The 17,247-nt window shown below is 41.7% G+C and overlaps 1 protein-coding gene across 1 annotated transcript in view; it reads right to left on the bottom strand.

The window, feature by feature from the left end:
* CNTN5 (contactin 5) overlaps positions 1 to 17,247 on the bottom strand; it is a 265,440-nt gene that overhangs the window by 62,905 nt on the left and 185,288 nt on the right. The window contains exons 9-10 of the mRNA XM_032219901.1: positions 12,189 to 12,316; positions 10,290 to 10,465 (exon numbers count right to left, since the gene is read on the bottom strand). Of these exons, the coding sequence (XP_032075792.1) occupies positions 10,290 to 10,465; positions 12,189 to 12,316 (304 nt within the window). The remainder of the gene's footprint in view (positions 1 to 10,289; positions 10,466 to 12,188; positions 12,317 to 17,247) is intronic.

The following is a 17,247-nucleotide window of genomic DNA, read 5'->3' as shown; positions in this document are numbered from 1 at the left end:
CCCTTACGGGCCTGCGTACTAAGCTAGGAGAGTCAGGAGTACAGTACAACAGAACACCTCCAGCACTCCTCTGCCACCTCCCTTGCCTCTTAGCGCCCCCTGCCACCCCCCTTGCCTCTTAGAGCCCCCTGACATCCCCCTGCCACCCCCCTTGCCTCTTAGCGCCCCCTCCACCCCCCTTGCCTCTTAGCGCCCCCCTAAGTCATTCCACCCCCCCCAGGGGGCGGTACCACTCACTTTGGGAACTACTGATTTAGAATCTTCCCTCCCTTTTGTAGACTTGCCAAGAATAATTGGCATGCATTGGGTGATGCAGTTAATGATAACCATTATACAAAAGTTTTTAGTATAAAAGTGGTTAGCTTTTATAATGTCGCAAAGTTTTTCCTTATTTTTAAACTATCAGTATTTGATAGCTATGCACAATTTAATTGGTGGTATATTGTCTAATTGACCCAATGATAATTAATTGCAAACCATGCAGAAATGTAAACTCAAACAAGAATTTAGATGTAAATATATAGAGAAATCAACAATAAATGTCACACTAGATACAGATATGGGAGAATACAATGACATTATTTTCAGGTAGCATCGTGAGAGTGACCTATTCGAATACAGCATAATTTGCTCAGTTTTGCATTAAAATTCTGTTGCATTGCTAGATATTTTTTTTTTAAATATTCACTACTGAATTTGTTTCTCGGTTTATCATAAAAGAATGCTGCTTTTAAAAATAGGTAAAAACTGAGTCAGGATAACTCTGTGCTTGTTTGCTTACTTTTAAAAAATGTATAGTGGCAGGTGATAAATTAATCCTAAATTGATCTTGCCATTCTTAAGACTGCTGCGCTGTACTGAATGACAATTGCCTATTGTCCCTTTCAGCATGTAAGAAAAATTTGTTGAGGATTCTTTTTGCTGAACTGCATCGTGATTTATGTAACGGTCACACAATATCATTATAGCACTGAAAGAGTCTTAATGTTGTCAGCTTTATCTACTTTTATTAGTCACATTCTATGACAGGCTGTCTGGAATTCCTAAAACTTTGCTTTTTCCTCTAGCAATAGAAAATGCACTCGGTGGCCTAAGTCAGTGTTTCTCAACCTTGGCAACTTGAAGATGTCCGGACTTCAACTCCCAGAATTCCCCAGCCAGCATTTTCTGGCTGGGGAATTCTGGGAGTTGAAGTCCAGACATCTTCAACTTGCCAAGGTTGAGAAACACTGGCCTAAGTGGCCTTTTGGAATTCTAACATTTCTAAAAACTGGTTCAAAGGCCATATTGTAGCTTGACAATTCAGTTCATTAGATTTCTACAATTCTGCTCACCCCCTGTCATTTTCAAACAAAAGATAGAATAGAATAACAGAGTTGGAAGGGACCTTGGAGGTCTTCTAATCCAACCCCCTGCCTAAGCAGGAAACCCTACACCACTTCAGATAAATGGCTATCCAACATCTTCTTAAAGACTTCCAGTGTTGTAGCATTCACAACTTCTGGAGGCAAGTTGTTCCACTGATTAATTGTTCTGTCAGGAAATTTCTCCTCAGTTCTAAGTTGCTTCTCTCCTGGATTAGTTTCCATCCATTGCTTCTTGTTCTACACTCAGGTGCTTTGGAGAATAGTTTCACTTCCACTTTTTTTGTGGCAACCCCTGAGATATTGGAACACTGCTATCATGTCTCCTCTAGTCCTTCTTTTCATTAAACTAGACATACTTAGTTCCTGCAACCGTTCTTCCTATGTTTAAGCCTCCAGTCCCCTAATCATCTTTGTTGCTCTTCTCTGCACTCTTTCTAGAGTCTCCACATCTTTTTTACATCGTGGTGACCAAAACTGAATGCAGTATTCCAAGTGTGGCCTTACCAAGCATTATAAAGTGGTATTAACACTTCACATGATCTTGATTCTATTCCTCTGTTTATGCAGCCTAGAACTGTGTTGGCTTTTTTGGCAGCTGCTGCACACTGCTGGTTCATATTTAAATGGTTGTCCACTAGGACTCCAAGATCCCTCTCACAGTTACTACTGTTGAGCAAGGTACCACCTATACTGTACCTGTGCATTTTGTCTTTCTTGCCTAAATGTAGAATCTTACTTTCATTCATCTTAAGATCATGTGAAGTATTAGCCCCCCTTTATAAAGACTTAGTAAAACCATACTTAGGCATCTTAACTGGAACTTAATACCTTTTCCTAATTCTTCATGCCTGACAGAAGGTGTAAAATCATACATGGCATGGAGAAAGTAGTGAGGGGAAAATGTTCTCCTTGTCTCAAAACATTGGGACTGGGGTCACCCAAATTTTATTGAAGCTCATACGAATCAGATTTAGAACAGAAAAAGAAATCGTGTCTTTTCCCAGAGCATCATGGAATTAATTACCACAAGTGTGGCTTTGAATGTCTACGAAAGGAAATGGATATACTGTATATTCATGTAAAATAGGTCTATTAAGGTCCAGCAAACTTGGAGACTTAATGTAGCACCTTCCCCCTCAAATGTCCCCCCTCCAGGTGTAGGGGAACAATGGCCAGCTGGTGGTCATTCTCCAACTCTGACCTATCAGCACCCATGGTCATTGAGAAGCGTAGAATTGGATTAAGATGGGATCTTCATCTGTTCTGACCCCCCTCCATATGGTGAGTCATGACGACACAAGATTACTGCTAGGCAATTTATTCACAGTAATTAACACACCGACAAGACTTTGGCAGCAACCCAGACTTCCACAGATAAGAAATACACACAAGAGCTTCTCCAGCTTTAGTATAAAAGTTGTGTCCTGCAAAAAGCCTCCTCCCAAAGTCTTTTCTTATATACTCTCTTGGGAGGAGCCTAATCACAACCACCTGGCCCCAATTATCTTTTATATCTCCGTAGTTGCTGTCGGCGCTTATCTGCCGGTCTTTGTCTGGCATCCAGGACCAACTCCCTTAGCTCCTCCCCACTGCTTCAGGGCCTGGCGTCAGGGACAAACTCGCTTTGGCTTTCACTGCTGCTCCATGCCTCAGGCACCTCCTGGTGGCCCCGTGGAGATCCGGAACCGCGCCACCCTTCAGGCTTTCCGAAAGCCGTTAAAACCTGGCTGTTCCGGCAGGCCTGGGGCTGATGAGTTCCCAGCCCCACTCGAATTGTTGCGGCTGTTGATGAGTTTTTAATTTGTTTGTATTTGTCTGTCTTTTCGTTTTTTGTATTTCCCCTTTCCCCTATTTAGTTTGTTAGCCGCCCTGAGTCCCCTTGGGGAATAGGGCGGCATACAAGTTCAATAAAACTAAACTAAACTAAACTAAACTAGCCTTTCTAGTCCCTGCTCGGAGTCTGAACCCTGTCCAGGGTCCTCCATATTTTCCAGAGCCGACTCATAGGGTCCTTTGCTATCAGACTCTGTTTGCAGCTCCAACGGCTCCTGCTGGGCCATAACATTCATCTAATTCAGAGAGAGCCGAGGTGGCACAGTGGTTAGAGTGCAGTACTGCAGGCCATTTCAGCTGACTGCTAACTGCAGTTCAGCGGTTCAAATCTCACTGCCTCAAGGTTGACTCAGCCTTCCATCCTTCCGAGGTGGGTAAAATGAGGACCTGGATTGTTGGGGGCAATATGCTGACTCTGTAAACCGCTTAGAGGGGGCTGAAAGCCCTATGAAGCGGTATATAAGTTGAACTGCTATTGCTATTCAGTAGGACTATTGTCATATTCTTATGCTCATGCACACCAGATTATACTTGTCCCCTCCATAATCTTACTCCATAATTCTACTTTTATTTGTATAAGAAGGGGCTTTTGTTTAGAATGCAAATCTGGAGACTGTGTTCCTTCTCTGACACAGACTGGAGTGGACCTGTGTCTCCCCCCCCCCCCCCTCTCACAGTTTGAATTCAAACAAGCAAAATCTACTTAGAGACCATGGGGAAAAAATTCAAAGTATTCATTAAAAAAACCCAAAAGCCTTCTAATAATGCAATTCTTCCTTGTGCACATCAAGACTGACAGATCTGTTGATACTTGCCTAAACCAAATGTGCAAGTGGGGAGGGAAAAGCACAATTTTTTGCCTGTGAGGTTTTAAGATCTCGGGTACTCAGCCAATTCGTCTCTGAAGTTGGACGACATGATGAATTGTATTTCTTTTCAACAAGGTGCCAATTTGGGATTCAAAGTTTGCAACGTTGTCTGCTGCTACAATACTTATTAGCTGTGTAACATGGTGTGTTCCGAAAGATTTATGCTTTTGATATAAAACCATGGATACAGAAAGGGTAAGACCAAATCAGTTGACATTTCTCTTCCCCTCTGAGAATAATTTACATTTAATGTGAGCTTTGTTGTTAAAGCAAATAAAAATATCATATAGACAGTAACTGCCTGGTCTAACTCCCTCAGTATCTGCTCTATCGTGATGCTCTAAGAAAGGATTCACAATTATTGTATCACAATTTATTTCCCAGCAAAGGAAATATGTCTACAACCTAAAAATCTAAACAGCAGAACCAAATTGGATGAATTTCATTTTTGAGAAAAAGAAGCATGGCTACTACATAAGCACCCCACTGAAATAGTTTACAACAGCTTGACCAACACATGGTTATAATTATTAGTAGTCATGATTGGGGACTTAAGTCTTAGTCCCATACTTGAAATTATAATAATGTAAAGCAAAGAGATGCAGTGGCTCAGTGGCTAAGACACTGAGCTTGTCGATCAGAAAGATTGGTAGTTCGGTGGTTCGAATCTCTAGCGCTGTGTAACGGAGTGAGCTACCATTACTTGTCCCAGCTTCTGCCACCCTAGCAGTTCAACAGCATGTAAAAAATGCAAGTAGAGAAATAGGGACCACCTTTGGTGGGAAGGTAACAGAGTTCCGTGCGCCTTCGGCATTGAGTCATGCTGGCCACATGACCATAAAGACGTCCTTGGACAGTGCTGGCTCTTTGGCTTTGAAACGGAGATGAGCACCACCCCCAGGGTCAGGAATGACTAGCCCATATCTGTGAGGGGAACCTTTACATTTACCTATAGCAAACTAAAGCAGCTGAAACTGTTCTTTGTTCAAACTTTCTTAAATCCCTGTTTGGTCAAGTCTTTGGTTATCACATAAACAAACAACTGGTTGGGTTCTTACCTTGGCCAAGACAATAAACTATGATATTCCAACCACAATGATGGGATCACTAAGTCACAAAGAATCAAACCACATTTGGCACATACAAATTGGTAATTTACTATGTTAGGACCATGTCCATAGAAAGAAAATGTAGATACTATAATTTAGAAATGGTTGGATACAGAAAACACCATAAACTAAGTTAAGCTGGGCTTGGATAATTAGTATAGATAATTGAATTAACCAATTATTTTTTCTCAGAAGATAAACATGAACCAGATGTTAAGGCACACAAAATTTATTTCCTGGCATGTGTGAACACAGATGTTGGATTTTGATTTGTTGGTTAACTGTATGTTGTCTATCTATCACTGACCTATAAGATGGAAGGGATTTATTTGGCTCATTGCAAATTGACAGTTGTGGTGCATGTTTTTAATTATTTTGAGCTGTTGCTGTTTTCGGTTCTATTTATTGGGTGTTGCCCAGGGTTGCTGCAATCAGAAGGACAGCAATATGAATTGACGTCACATGAATTGAGATTGGACAATCATTTGTCTGAAATAGTATTGGATTTCCTGCTTGAGCAGAGGGGGTTGGACTAAGTCTTTCCAACTCTGTTGTTCTGTTATTCTAAAGTAAGGCAGTCAGGCAGGTAAGTTTAGGGGTCTGAATCACGCCTATGAGTGCTGAACTCTGGCAAGTGATGAAGAAACTGGTTATTGCTCTTCATAAAAGCCTCAGCAAGAGCAGATATTTGTTTTGTTTTACAAAAGAAAATGCTTTATTGGAAGGATTCTCAGAGGACATTTCTCTCTTTGAGGGCATTTTGGATTTCAGTGGTTCTCCAGCATCATTGTTGAGCCACGGTGGCACAGTGGTTAGAATGCAGTACTGCAGGCTATTTCTGCTGACTGCCTACAATTTGGCAGTTGAAATCTCACCAGGCTCAAGGTTGACTCAGCCTTCCATCCTTCCGAGGTGGGTAAAATGGGGACCCAGATTGTTGGGAGCAAGAGGCTGACTGTAAACTGCTTAGAGAGGTCTGTAAAGCACTGTGAAGCGGTATATAAGCCTAAGTGCTATTGCTATTGCGCTTTAAAGCACTATTTCTCAACTGGAAGATGGGTGGACTTCAACTCCCAGAATTCCCCAGCCAGGACGTTTCTGAATTTCTCTGTTTTAAAGGCAAAGGACTCTAAGGATAGCAGACATTTTTGGTTCATGCAGAATAGTTGTAAAAGTTCTGCATTTTATGTACTGTTCTGTTCAGTCTGATGAAGGATTTTTTTTCTTAGATTTTGTTTAAAAGAAGAAGGCAATTTAATTGACATTCTTGTGGAAGGAGCAGAGGTGTCGCAGGGTGAGGGGGGAATCAAGAAAATCAAGGTGTAGTCATGATTTTATGATCAAAAGAGGAATGCATTTATGAGCAATTTGAACGCAATATTCCATATTTTTCGGAGTATAAGATGCACCTTTTCCCCTCAAAAAAGAGGCTGAAAATCTCGGTGCGTCTTATACACTGAATACAGAATTTTTTTTGCCTCCTGAAACCCTGCTCCCTTCACCAAAATGGCCGTGTATAGCTTGTAGAAGGCTTTCAGAGAGCTCCTGAGGGCTGGGAAGGGCAGAACTGAGCAGAAAATGGGCCTTTTCTTGTTCAATTCCCCCCCCCCCCACAGTGCCCAGGAGCCCTGTATTAGCTTCCTAATACCCTTTTGTTTGGATAAAAAATGGGCCTGTTTTTGTGAAAAACGGGCTGCTTTTTGGTTGTTTTTGCCCCCCCCCGGAACACTCTACAAGCCTCCTAAGGGCTATTGATGCCCCCTTGTTTTTGAAAAAAACAAAAAAACCAGGCTCGTTTTCATGAAAAACGGCCCGTTTTTGGGAGGTTTGCAGAGTGCAAAAACTTTTTTTCAATTTGCCTCTTCAAAACCTTGGTGTGTCTTATACTCTGGTGCGTCTTATACTCTGAAAAATAGGGGTATGTCAAAAGGAGGAGGTTCTTGGATCACATGGCTGCTGGTGCTGGAATGCATCTCACACTTATTGGATTAATTGGTGCTAAAGAGTGAATGACTCATTTTGGAGAAACTCTTTTTGGATTTTTCTCAGAGGGTAAATAGTAAACAGCTTGAATTGATGGAAAATTATGTGACAGAAAAAAACAATATCAGCACAGCATCCTTTATCATCTCCAACAACCCCCTCAAATAGAGTTGGAAAGGACCTTGGCGGTCTTCTACTCCAACCCTCTGCTCAAGGAGGAGACATTTTACCTTTCTGGACAAATGGCTGTTCAAGCTCTTCTTAAAAACCCTCCAGTGATGGAGCACTCGCAACTTCTGAAGGCAAGATATTCCACTGATTAGTGGTCCTCACTGTCAAAATACTTCTCTTTAGTTCCAGGTTGTGTCTCTCCTTGATAGGTTGCCATCTGTTACTTCTTGTTCTGCCTTCAGGTGCTTTAGAGAATAGGTCAGGTGTCAGCAATGCACAGCTCTGGAGCTGCATGTGGCTCTTTCATCCCTCTGCTGTGGCTCCCTATCGCCAGTCGGCACCACAATCTTGAGAGGAGCTTCCGGTTGGATGGGGGGAAAGCAGGGCGTGCCAGGGGGAGACTCTATGGTAAGGGGCGGGTTTTCTGGTCAGCCCCACAATTGATAGGGCTTTCGGTTAGGACAGGTAGAAGAAAAAGGACGCCGCGCTTGGAGGAGACTCTATGGTGGGAAAACAGGACTTCTGGTTGGCTCCAGGGGGGGGGGGGGGCTTCTGGTTAGGAGTCCTACTAGGACCTTTGTGGCTCTTTGAGTGTTTAAGGTTGTGACTCCTGGAATAGGTTGTTCCCTTCTTCTCTGGGACAGCCCCTCAAGTACTGGAAGGGTCATGGTCAGGAGAAACTGGGAAGACATTCTCAAGCTCCCTGAGAAAAAAATAGGAAATCCTTCTTTGCTGTTCTGACAAATACTATAGCTTGGCAGGTTTTAGTTTGAACACTCATGTGGATGATATCAAATGCTGGTCCCCCCCCCCCTTCCCTCACTCTATTGCACAATGCTCTGCTTTAAAACATGGTTGGGGATTCATAACCAGAATCTATAAATTAGCATAAGAAGTTTTTATTCAAATCAGCACCTTATTAGTCTTTTGTTTGTTTCCTTAGGGAATTTCCTTTCCTTTACATATCTTACATGGCTCTGTGTTAATATTTAACTCAAATTTACATTTAGAATGGAATCAATTTTAGGCTAGTAAAAACCAATCATATCCCTAGCTCCTTTAGGAATTCTTGCTACATTGTCTCTGGTGATTAGATTTTGCAAGTGCCCATTATCTGTGCAACAAAAGGCAGTTTAAGTTAATTTTGGGGATGCTGTAGGTTTTTAAGCACTGCTGTTCTTTTGTCATCTTCATTATCCAAGATTCTGAGTTTTGAATAGAGATTCAACACATTTCAGTCTGTATTTAAAGTCTCGTCCTGTATGCATTCTCCTTCATCACGGAACATCCTCACAGAGGGATATAAATTGGAAAGTTTAAGGACCCCAAAGACCCAAGATATTAACTATATATATTTACACTCTCCGCATTACACTCTCCAACATTAAAGGTTCCCCTCACACATATGTGCTACTCGTTCCCGACTCTAGGGGGCGGTGCTCATCTCCGTTTCAAAGCCAAAGAGCCAGCGCTGTCCGAAGATGTCTCCATGGTCATGTGGCCAGCATGACTAAACACCAAAGGTGCATGGAGCACTGTTACCTTCCCATCAAAGGTGGTTCCTATTTTTCTACTTGCATTTTTACATGCATTTGAACTGCTAGGTTGGCAAAAGCTGGGACAAATAATGGGGGCTCACTCTGTTATGCAGTGCTAGGGATTTGAACCGCCAAACTGCCGGCCTTTCTGATCGACAAGCTCAGCGTCTTAGCCACTCAGCCACCACGTCCCTTCTCCAACATTAAAGCTGTTGAATTCTCAGAAAGAAAGAAAAAATCTTCAATAATAGATCATTAGGGTGGCTGGAATATCTGTCACAAACCAAATCTGAATTTGCATTATTGGTGTCAATTGTTGTCATATATTATGGGTGTTAATTTATGTGAAATGGTCAGAATAACTGAGATAACATGGGTTTTCTTTGTTAATCTGTCCAGATACAGATTGTGTCTGTTGTATCATCATCATAAGTTTACTAACTAGGATTTTTAGGGACTTTTACTGGCATATTTTTCACTTTCTTCAGAACTTCAGAGATTTCTCAAGGCCATAACCCGTTGTAGTATGTATTGCATGTGGAAAGCATATTATTTTCCTCAACAAAATTACATCAATAATAATTTTTAAAAACCATGCAGTATCTTTCTCCAGTTCCAGTGGTGATCAGAATATTTCTGGAATATTTGAATAACCAGGTTACAGGACCAGGTGACTTTGGGCTGGTCACTCTATCTCAACCCAAATCACCAGAATCACCCCCAAATTCCAGGATTTCCAGTGAGTAATCAGGAATTGTAGAATTAAAGATCCAATCAGTGGTGGGTTGCAGGCAATATGCCCCGGTACAGGTGTACTGGATCCTGCCCGGAGCACCGGGTACCGCTCCGCTCCGGTGCTCCAGAGGGCCTGCCCGCCCGCGCCACTTACCGTGTTTTAGTGTTGGCGCTTCCGCCCCCGTGCATAGCGTGTACAGCACACGTGCGATGCTCCACTGAGCAGCTGGAGATCACGGAGGCTTGCGGAAGTGCCATTTAATACTACAACGCATGCACGCACCACTGGATCCAATGTATCCATTACCAATCTGCAACCCACCACTGGATCCAATGTATCTAAGGCCTAAACTCATGGATATTTTAACAATAGCCAAATGATTGGATTCACTGCAATTTCTTTTTGGCTAAACAAATATCCTATACTTCAATTAATTGAATTAAATGAGATGCTAAATTCAGTAAGTGGATCCTTCCTTCCTTCCTTCCTTCCTTCCTTCCTTCCTTCCTTCCTTCCTTCCTTCCTTCCTTCCTTCCTTCCTTCCTTCCTTCCTTCCTTCCTTCCTTCCTTCCTTCTTATTGTAATTCTGTCATAACTGTAAATTTGCAGTGAAACCAAGATTTGTCCAGCACATTTCATTCCATTAAACTTGTCAAAGAAAATGGATTTTAACTGATGCTCACCGCCCTGATGCTTTCAAAATGTCCACCTTCTTTTTCAAAATCAATAGGCTGCCCATTCAGACTCCAGTGAAAGATGACGTCTAAGGTTGGGTCATGGAAAGCTTTGCAGCTGAGGACAATGCTTTCTCCCACCGTCAGCTCAGTTCTCTTGGGGGACAAGTCTATCCTGGTAGGCTCTAGGAGACAAAACAAATCAATGACATCAACTGGGAAATATCCCTGTATTTCTTGTTTTTACTGCTTGGGCTTGCACTGATTGACAGAAAAATCAGGAAGATGTAGAGTGTGATCGTTTGGGTTGTACAAGAATTTCTCATTTTGTTTGCCCTTTACACAGTCATTATAAAAGCGTAGAGGGGACAAAGATCACTCCGACAAACCCAAGTGCCTTCAGCCGTAATTGTAATTTTGAGACATTCCCCCCCCCCCCCAACACACACCCATTCCTTCCCTGCTTCTTTTATCAATTTTCTCGGCCCAATGTTTTGTGTCTGTGGTTGAGAAAAGGAAAATTAGGCACAATTTTGGTATGTAGGAGGTTTAGAATGCAGGGCTTTTAATTCTGGAGTGTTGTCTGTTCCTCTGATATTTTTTAAATGCTTTATGGGTTCCCTTTGTGTTTTTAAATTAATCTTTAAGATGCAATGATTTTATTCTTATTAGTAGTTCCTTTGTGACCATTCTTTGGAAGATGAAGATGGGCAGGAGAGAGAGAGTGTGTTATGTGTTGGATTACAACTTCCACTTGCTTCCAATAAGCAGAAATAATAGATATATTATGGTCTAACATATGTGCACACTTCTGGATTTTGAAAGGTTGCATAATATAATTATTACAGAACAATTTCTGTATTCCAATGAGCAGAAATAATAAATATATTATGGTCAAACATAACTGCACACTTCTGGATTTTGAAAGGTTGCATAATATAATTATTACAGAGCAATACTACAAGCCAAAAATGGTTTTCATACCTAGTACCCACTAAATATGTTGGATCAACAAACTCATAGCAGAGTATGGCTGCTATTTTGGATGTAAGGATTTGGTATAGCAGTTAGCAATAGCAGTTAGACTTATATACTGCTTCATAGGGCTTTCAGCCCTCTCTAAGCGGTTTACAGAGTCAGCATATTGCCCCCAACAATCCGGGTCCTCATTTTACCCACCTCGGAAGGATGGAAGGCTGAGTCAACCCTGAGCCGGTGAGATTTGAACAGCCGAACTGCAGAACTGCAGTCAGCTGAAGTAGCCTGCAGTGCTGCATTTAACCACTGGGCCACCTCGGCTCTAATGTATGAACATATTCTAGTCTAATTCCAAGGAGACTGTAGTTACTCAAGGTTAGAAGAGAAACCTTGAATCCAAGTGGTCCAAGGGCTTCACTATCCTCTCCCCACCATCCCTATCTACAATGGGAGGAAGAAAAGGGGAGGAGAAGAAGGAGAAGGAGGGGGAGGGGGAGGGGGAGGGGGAGGGGGAGGAGGAGGAGGAGGAGGAGGAGGAGGAGGAGGAGAATCTCAGTATTCTTACTTCTGTTCTACTAGGAATATAGTTAGAAGAGTACAGTATTGGAATACCTACATGTTGCTTTTATGTATTTATTTATATCCCTCCTCATCATTTTTACAAATTGTTCAAGGTGTCAGAGATACTCAACATACCTTCCTCCTCTTATTTTCCCAACAACTATAAGGTTGTTCAAAAAAGTGACTGGCTCAAATTTACCTAGCTAGCTTTCATGGATAACATGAAACTAGAACTCACGAATTTCCCACATTTTAGCCTGGTGCCTTAAACTGCTAGACCAAACTGACTTTTGTTGGAGTTTTGTTGGCGTACTCTGCTTTACCTGGTGCAAACCTTTGCAGATCAATCATTTTCCAGTTATATCTCACCTTTCACAAATACCGAAGCTGTAATTTCTGCTGAACCGAATATATTTTCTCCTCGGCATATGTATTTCCCCTCATCAGATTTGGAGGCATTCAGAATTTGCAGGCTTCCATCTGGAAGAACAGTTACCCTGAAAATTATATAAAAAAAGGTTTTATCCTGGAGTTGCATATTATATTATCTCAAATGAAGGTAATTTCTCTAGTGTCATTTCTTTTTAAGTTCCGTAAGTAGAATTGTGAAGTCTGGCCATGTTTCTTAAGTATGAAGAAAAGGAATTGCATTTTCCAGGCTTTCAAATAAGGTTAAAATAAACTTTTCTGATTTAAGGAGCCAGATTCCTCAACCAGCAGACAAATAAATCCCTTTATTAAAAATGTACTCATAATGCGCTTGTTTTAGCAAACAGTCAAGCATAATGAGTTTTTAAAATGACATCCCTCTTTCACTGACTCTGTAACTTTATCATCCAACGATCTTTCAATATTAAGCACCAGCTGTTCAAGTGAAATGTGAGAGTGACCTTAAAATCAAATGTAACAAAAACATGGTTAAAAAAAGAAGAAGCAGATAGGTAAAGAAGAGAAAATTAATTGTGTATAGTCCAAAGATGATTTATAGTATACTCTATGGCAGAGCAGCAGGAAGATGGAAATGAATTTTGGCTACAAACAGATATTATTTCCCTGTATTATAGTTGCATAGCATATTGCCAAAATGAAGTTGAAGGGTGGAATTAAACTTCATGAGAACAGTGATGCTACTTCTGAAAATGGAAGCCACATAGGGTATCACCTCTCATATCATACTAATGTATATATAATTTTTTCCCCTGACATCATGATGCAGGTTGTGAGCCGAGGTGGCGCAGTGGTTAAATGCAGCACTGCAGGCTACTTCAGCTGACTGCAGTTCTGCAGTTCGGCTGTTCAAATCTCACCGGTTCAGGGTTGACTCAGCCTTCCATCCTTCTGAGGTGGGTAAAATGAGGACCCGGATTGTTGTTGGGGGCAATATGCTGACTCTGTAAACCGCTTAGAGGGGGCTGAAAGCCCTATGAAGCGGTATATAAGTCTAACTGCTATTGCTATTGCTATTGCTATATCAGCAGCAGCCAATGAAATAAAATTTTACAAGTGAACTTCATATCACCAAACTATGGAATATTAGAGTAAGAATTGATCTTCTTAAGGCCCCCCCTGGTTTAGTTGGGATGCTATTACTGCCCCAAAGATCAATCACATATGGGAATGGAATATATTGGACCTAAGTGAAAAGAGTAGAGAAGCTGAGAGACCGCCTCCTGCCATTTACCTCCCAAAGACGGATTAGATCACACAGATTGGGCCTCCTCCGGGTACCATTGGCCGGTCAATGTCGGCTGGTGACCCCCCCAGGGGGGGGCTTCTCTGTTACTGCCCCGGCCTTATGGAATGATCTCCCCATTGAGATCCAGACCCTCACTACTCTTCCGGCCTTCTGTAAGGCCACTAAAACCTGGCTGTTCCGGCAGGCCTAGGGCCGTTGAATTAGCATCCAGCCCCATTTTAAGTAGTATGTATGTTGTGGTATTTTAATTGTTGTATTTCTTTTTTAAATTTATATATCCCCTTGTTTGTTTGTAAGCCGCCCAGAGTCCCTAGGGAGTGGGCAGCATACAAATGTCAATAAACTTAAACTTACAAACTTACAAGCTGAAAACAAGAATATAGGTTTCTACAAACAATAATGACTAGAAAACCCTCAGGAATGAAGCTCCCACCAAAATTTGAGTGGTTTCCACCCTACTTATATATTTTTTTTGAAGGACCTTAAATATTTGTCTCTTCACCCAGACCTTAGGCAATTATACCTGATGTCTCTTTCTTTCTTTTAGGTCCCTTCTGGGTTTATTTATTGATTTATTGCAAAAGGCAGGATTATTTTTTTCTTGTACTTTTAGTTTTCTTTTTCATTTTATTCTTTTTTCTCTTCCTTATTTCCTGTTAGTTTATGTTTGTTTTCATCTTCCTTAAAAAAAAAAAACTTTTAATATTGTTTGGGGGGTGGGGAGGCATGTAAGTGCAAAATCCAGTAGAAATAGTATTTTCTTTAAGGGAAAAAAATCGTTCTTATACAAATAGCTTCCTCTGTTTTTGATACTGACAGACAAATACCAATAGCCAAACTGGCACCTGTCATGTATAAAGGTGAAGCCCCAGGTTTTTGCTAAATACAATGAAAAATGACTATGGAATGAAGTAAAGGGAAAACAGGTGGAAGGGGGTAGGGGATGGAAGGGGGTACAGGAGATTAGGGAAACACGGCAGAGGAATAATGCTGTGACATTTTCTTGGTGGCCCTGAGGGATAGGTATTTTACTTGGTACTAAATCTCTATGACAAGCCTGCCTCAGAGGAACAGTATTTCATATATACTGCACTATAACTGGGAAAGTCACATGCCATTCAGATAAGTTCATATCAGCGAAGATGTTTCTTTAGAAGCTAATCATTATGTTATCCATATATAACAAGATCTCTCTCTCTCCTCCCCTCCCTCCCCCCTCTCTCTCTGTCTGTCTCGCTCTCTCCTTCTCTCTCTTTCTCCCCCCAACCTGACACATGCTCATATGCCTTAGGTGAAATTGTTTGTGGAGACATAGGAGCTTTTTCAAACCAAACCAAACCTAGACCAATTGAGAGGAAATAAATGACCATTTCTGTTGTCAGATTAACATTGTTAGAAGGGATCATATAGGTCATCTAGTCCAACCCCCCACTCAAGCAGGGGACCCTACGCCATTTCTGACAAATGGCAGTCCAATCTCTTCTTGAAAGTCTTAACTGATGAAGCTCCCACAACTTCCGAGGGCAAGCTTGTTCTCACTGTCTGAAAATTCCTCCTTATTTCTAGGTTGAATCTCTCCTTGATCAGTTTCCATCCATTATTCCTTGTCTGGCCTCCAGGTGGTTTTGGAAAATAGCTTGACCCCTTCCTCTCTATGGCAGCCCCTCAAATATTGGAAGACTTCTATCATGTCTCCCCTGGTTCTTCTCTTCTCTAGACTAGCCATGCCCAGTTCCTTTAACTGTTCTTCATATGTTTTAGTCTCCAGTTCCCTAATCATCTTAATTGCGCTCCTCTGCACTTTTTCTAGAGTCTCAACATCTTTTTTATTGTGTGGTGACCAAAACTGGATGCAGTACTCTAGGTGTGGTCTTACTAGGGCTTTATAGAGTGGTATTAGTACCTCACTTGATCTTGATTGTATCCCTCTGTTAATGAAATTTATGATTGCATTGGCTTTTTTGGATGCTGCTGCTCATATTTAACTGGTTATCCTCTAGGACTCCAAGATTCCTCTCACAGTCACTGCTATTAAGCCTGGTTTTGCTCAGTTTATATGTGTACTTTTGACATTTTTACCTAAGTGTAGGATTTTACTTTTCTTTACACTGAATTTCATTTTGTTAGATAAGGCCCAGAGGTTCAAGTCCGTCAAGATCAGTGGTGGGATTCAAATAATTTAACAACCGGTTCTCTGTCCTAATGACCAGGTGGATAGGAGGGGCATAGTGGTCATGTGACTGTGTGGGCGTGGCTAACTCAACATTACTCAGATTGATGGGCACTTTGCCTTAGCTGTTACAATGTAATTAGGGTTAACCGGAGAGGCAGTTTCTATAAGCAGGGCAAGAAAGATTAAGCTAGAAACAACACCAGAGTTTCCTTCCTGTCTTCCTTGCAGAATTAGCCCTGTAAAGTGGAAAAAAACAAAAAGAGATTTCTTCCAACAACCGGTTCTCTGAACCTCTTAGAAAGTTAGGAACCGGTTCTCCCGAATAGGTGCGAACTGGCTGAATCCCACCACTGGTCAAGATCCATCTGGATCTTCAGCCTATCTTCTAGGGTGTTAGCTATTCCCAACAGCTTAGCATCATCTGCAAATTTGGTAAGTTCCCCTACTAATCCCTCATCTAAGACATTTATGAAGATAATGAAGAGTACTGGGCCTAAGATGGGACCTTGTGGTTGAACAAAATTATCAGGCAAATGTTCCCGATTGTCGGACGATGAAAAACGTCCTCCAATTTCTTTGTGAACTCAGTCTGTAAACATTTCAATCAATTAGGACAAGAAAGAAAAAATCTTGGGCATGGAAAGGTAAGACAAGCTGCTTGCTAAATGCCGGATGGGGAGAGTGAAAAATTACAACAGACGAGTTAAGTGTTCACAACTGAATTCATTCCAGCCGCATGTTTCTTGCTGAACTCTATTCTGTGGAATACAATTGTAACCTCAAGTTTGTGAAGGCATGATTGATCATCGTCACGTTTAGAAGTGAAGCAAGAGCAAAAAAAAAAAAAAAAAAACCCAACTAGAGAGGGAAGTTAATAGCTTAATGGGATAATACATGCTGTGACTCTGTCTCTGTCTCACAGAATACCAGAAAGTTGCCTGAATAATAATAGTCTCGATAGTGAGCATTGCAATACCTGGAGACAGCGGCATAGAAGAGAAAGAACTGGAGAAAATCACAAAATGTAATGACTTGCAAACAGAATATGAATGACTGTGGCAAAAGAAAGCAAAGGTCGTTCCAACAGGAATAGGTGCAATTTCAAAACATTTGGAGCCCCAATTGAACACCGTCGGCATTGACAAGATTACCATCAGTCAATTGCAAAAGGGAGCTTTATTAGCACAGCTTACATCCTGTGACAATTTCTTTAATCCCATCAAACAACAACATCTGTCTAGCCCAGGTACATGGAAAGTACTCAATAGATTTGGCAAAAATGTCAAATACACTCAAAACATCTGGCTGACTCTGTGACCACCCGTAATAGTCTACGACCGTGATGGTGAGCCTATGGCATGCATGCCGGAAATGGCACATAGAGCCATCTCTCCGGCCATGCCAGCTGTTGCCCATTGCTCTTCTGGATTCCAGTGCACACATGTGCACCAGCCAGGCTGGTCTTCGCGCATGTGGGAGCACCAGAAACCAGAAGAGCAGCTCCCTGGTGTGCATGTGCATGCCGGAAAGTTGAGCTTCCAGTTTCCAGCACGCGCATG

Source organism: Thamnophis elegans, chromosome 6 (genome assembly GCF_009769535.1).
Source record: "Thamnophis elegans isolate rThaEle1 chromosome 6, rThaEle1.pri, whole genome shotgun sequence".
Taxonomy (NCBI): domain Eukaryota; kingdom Metazoa; phylum Chordata; class Lepidosauria; order Squamata; family Colubridae; genus Thamnophis; species Thamnophis elegans.
The sequence above is the reverse complement of the archived record's forward strand: the minus strand, read 5'-3'. Positions and strand labels throughout refer to the sequence as shown.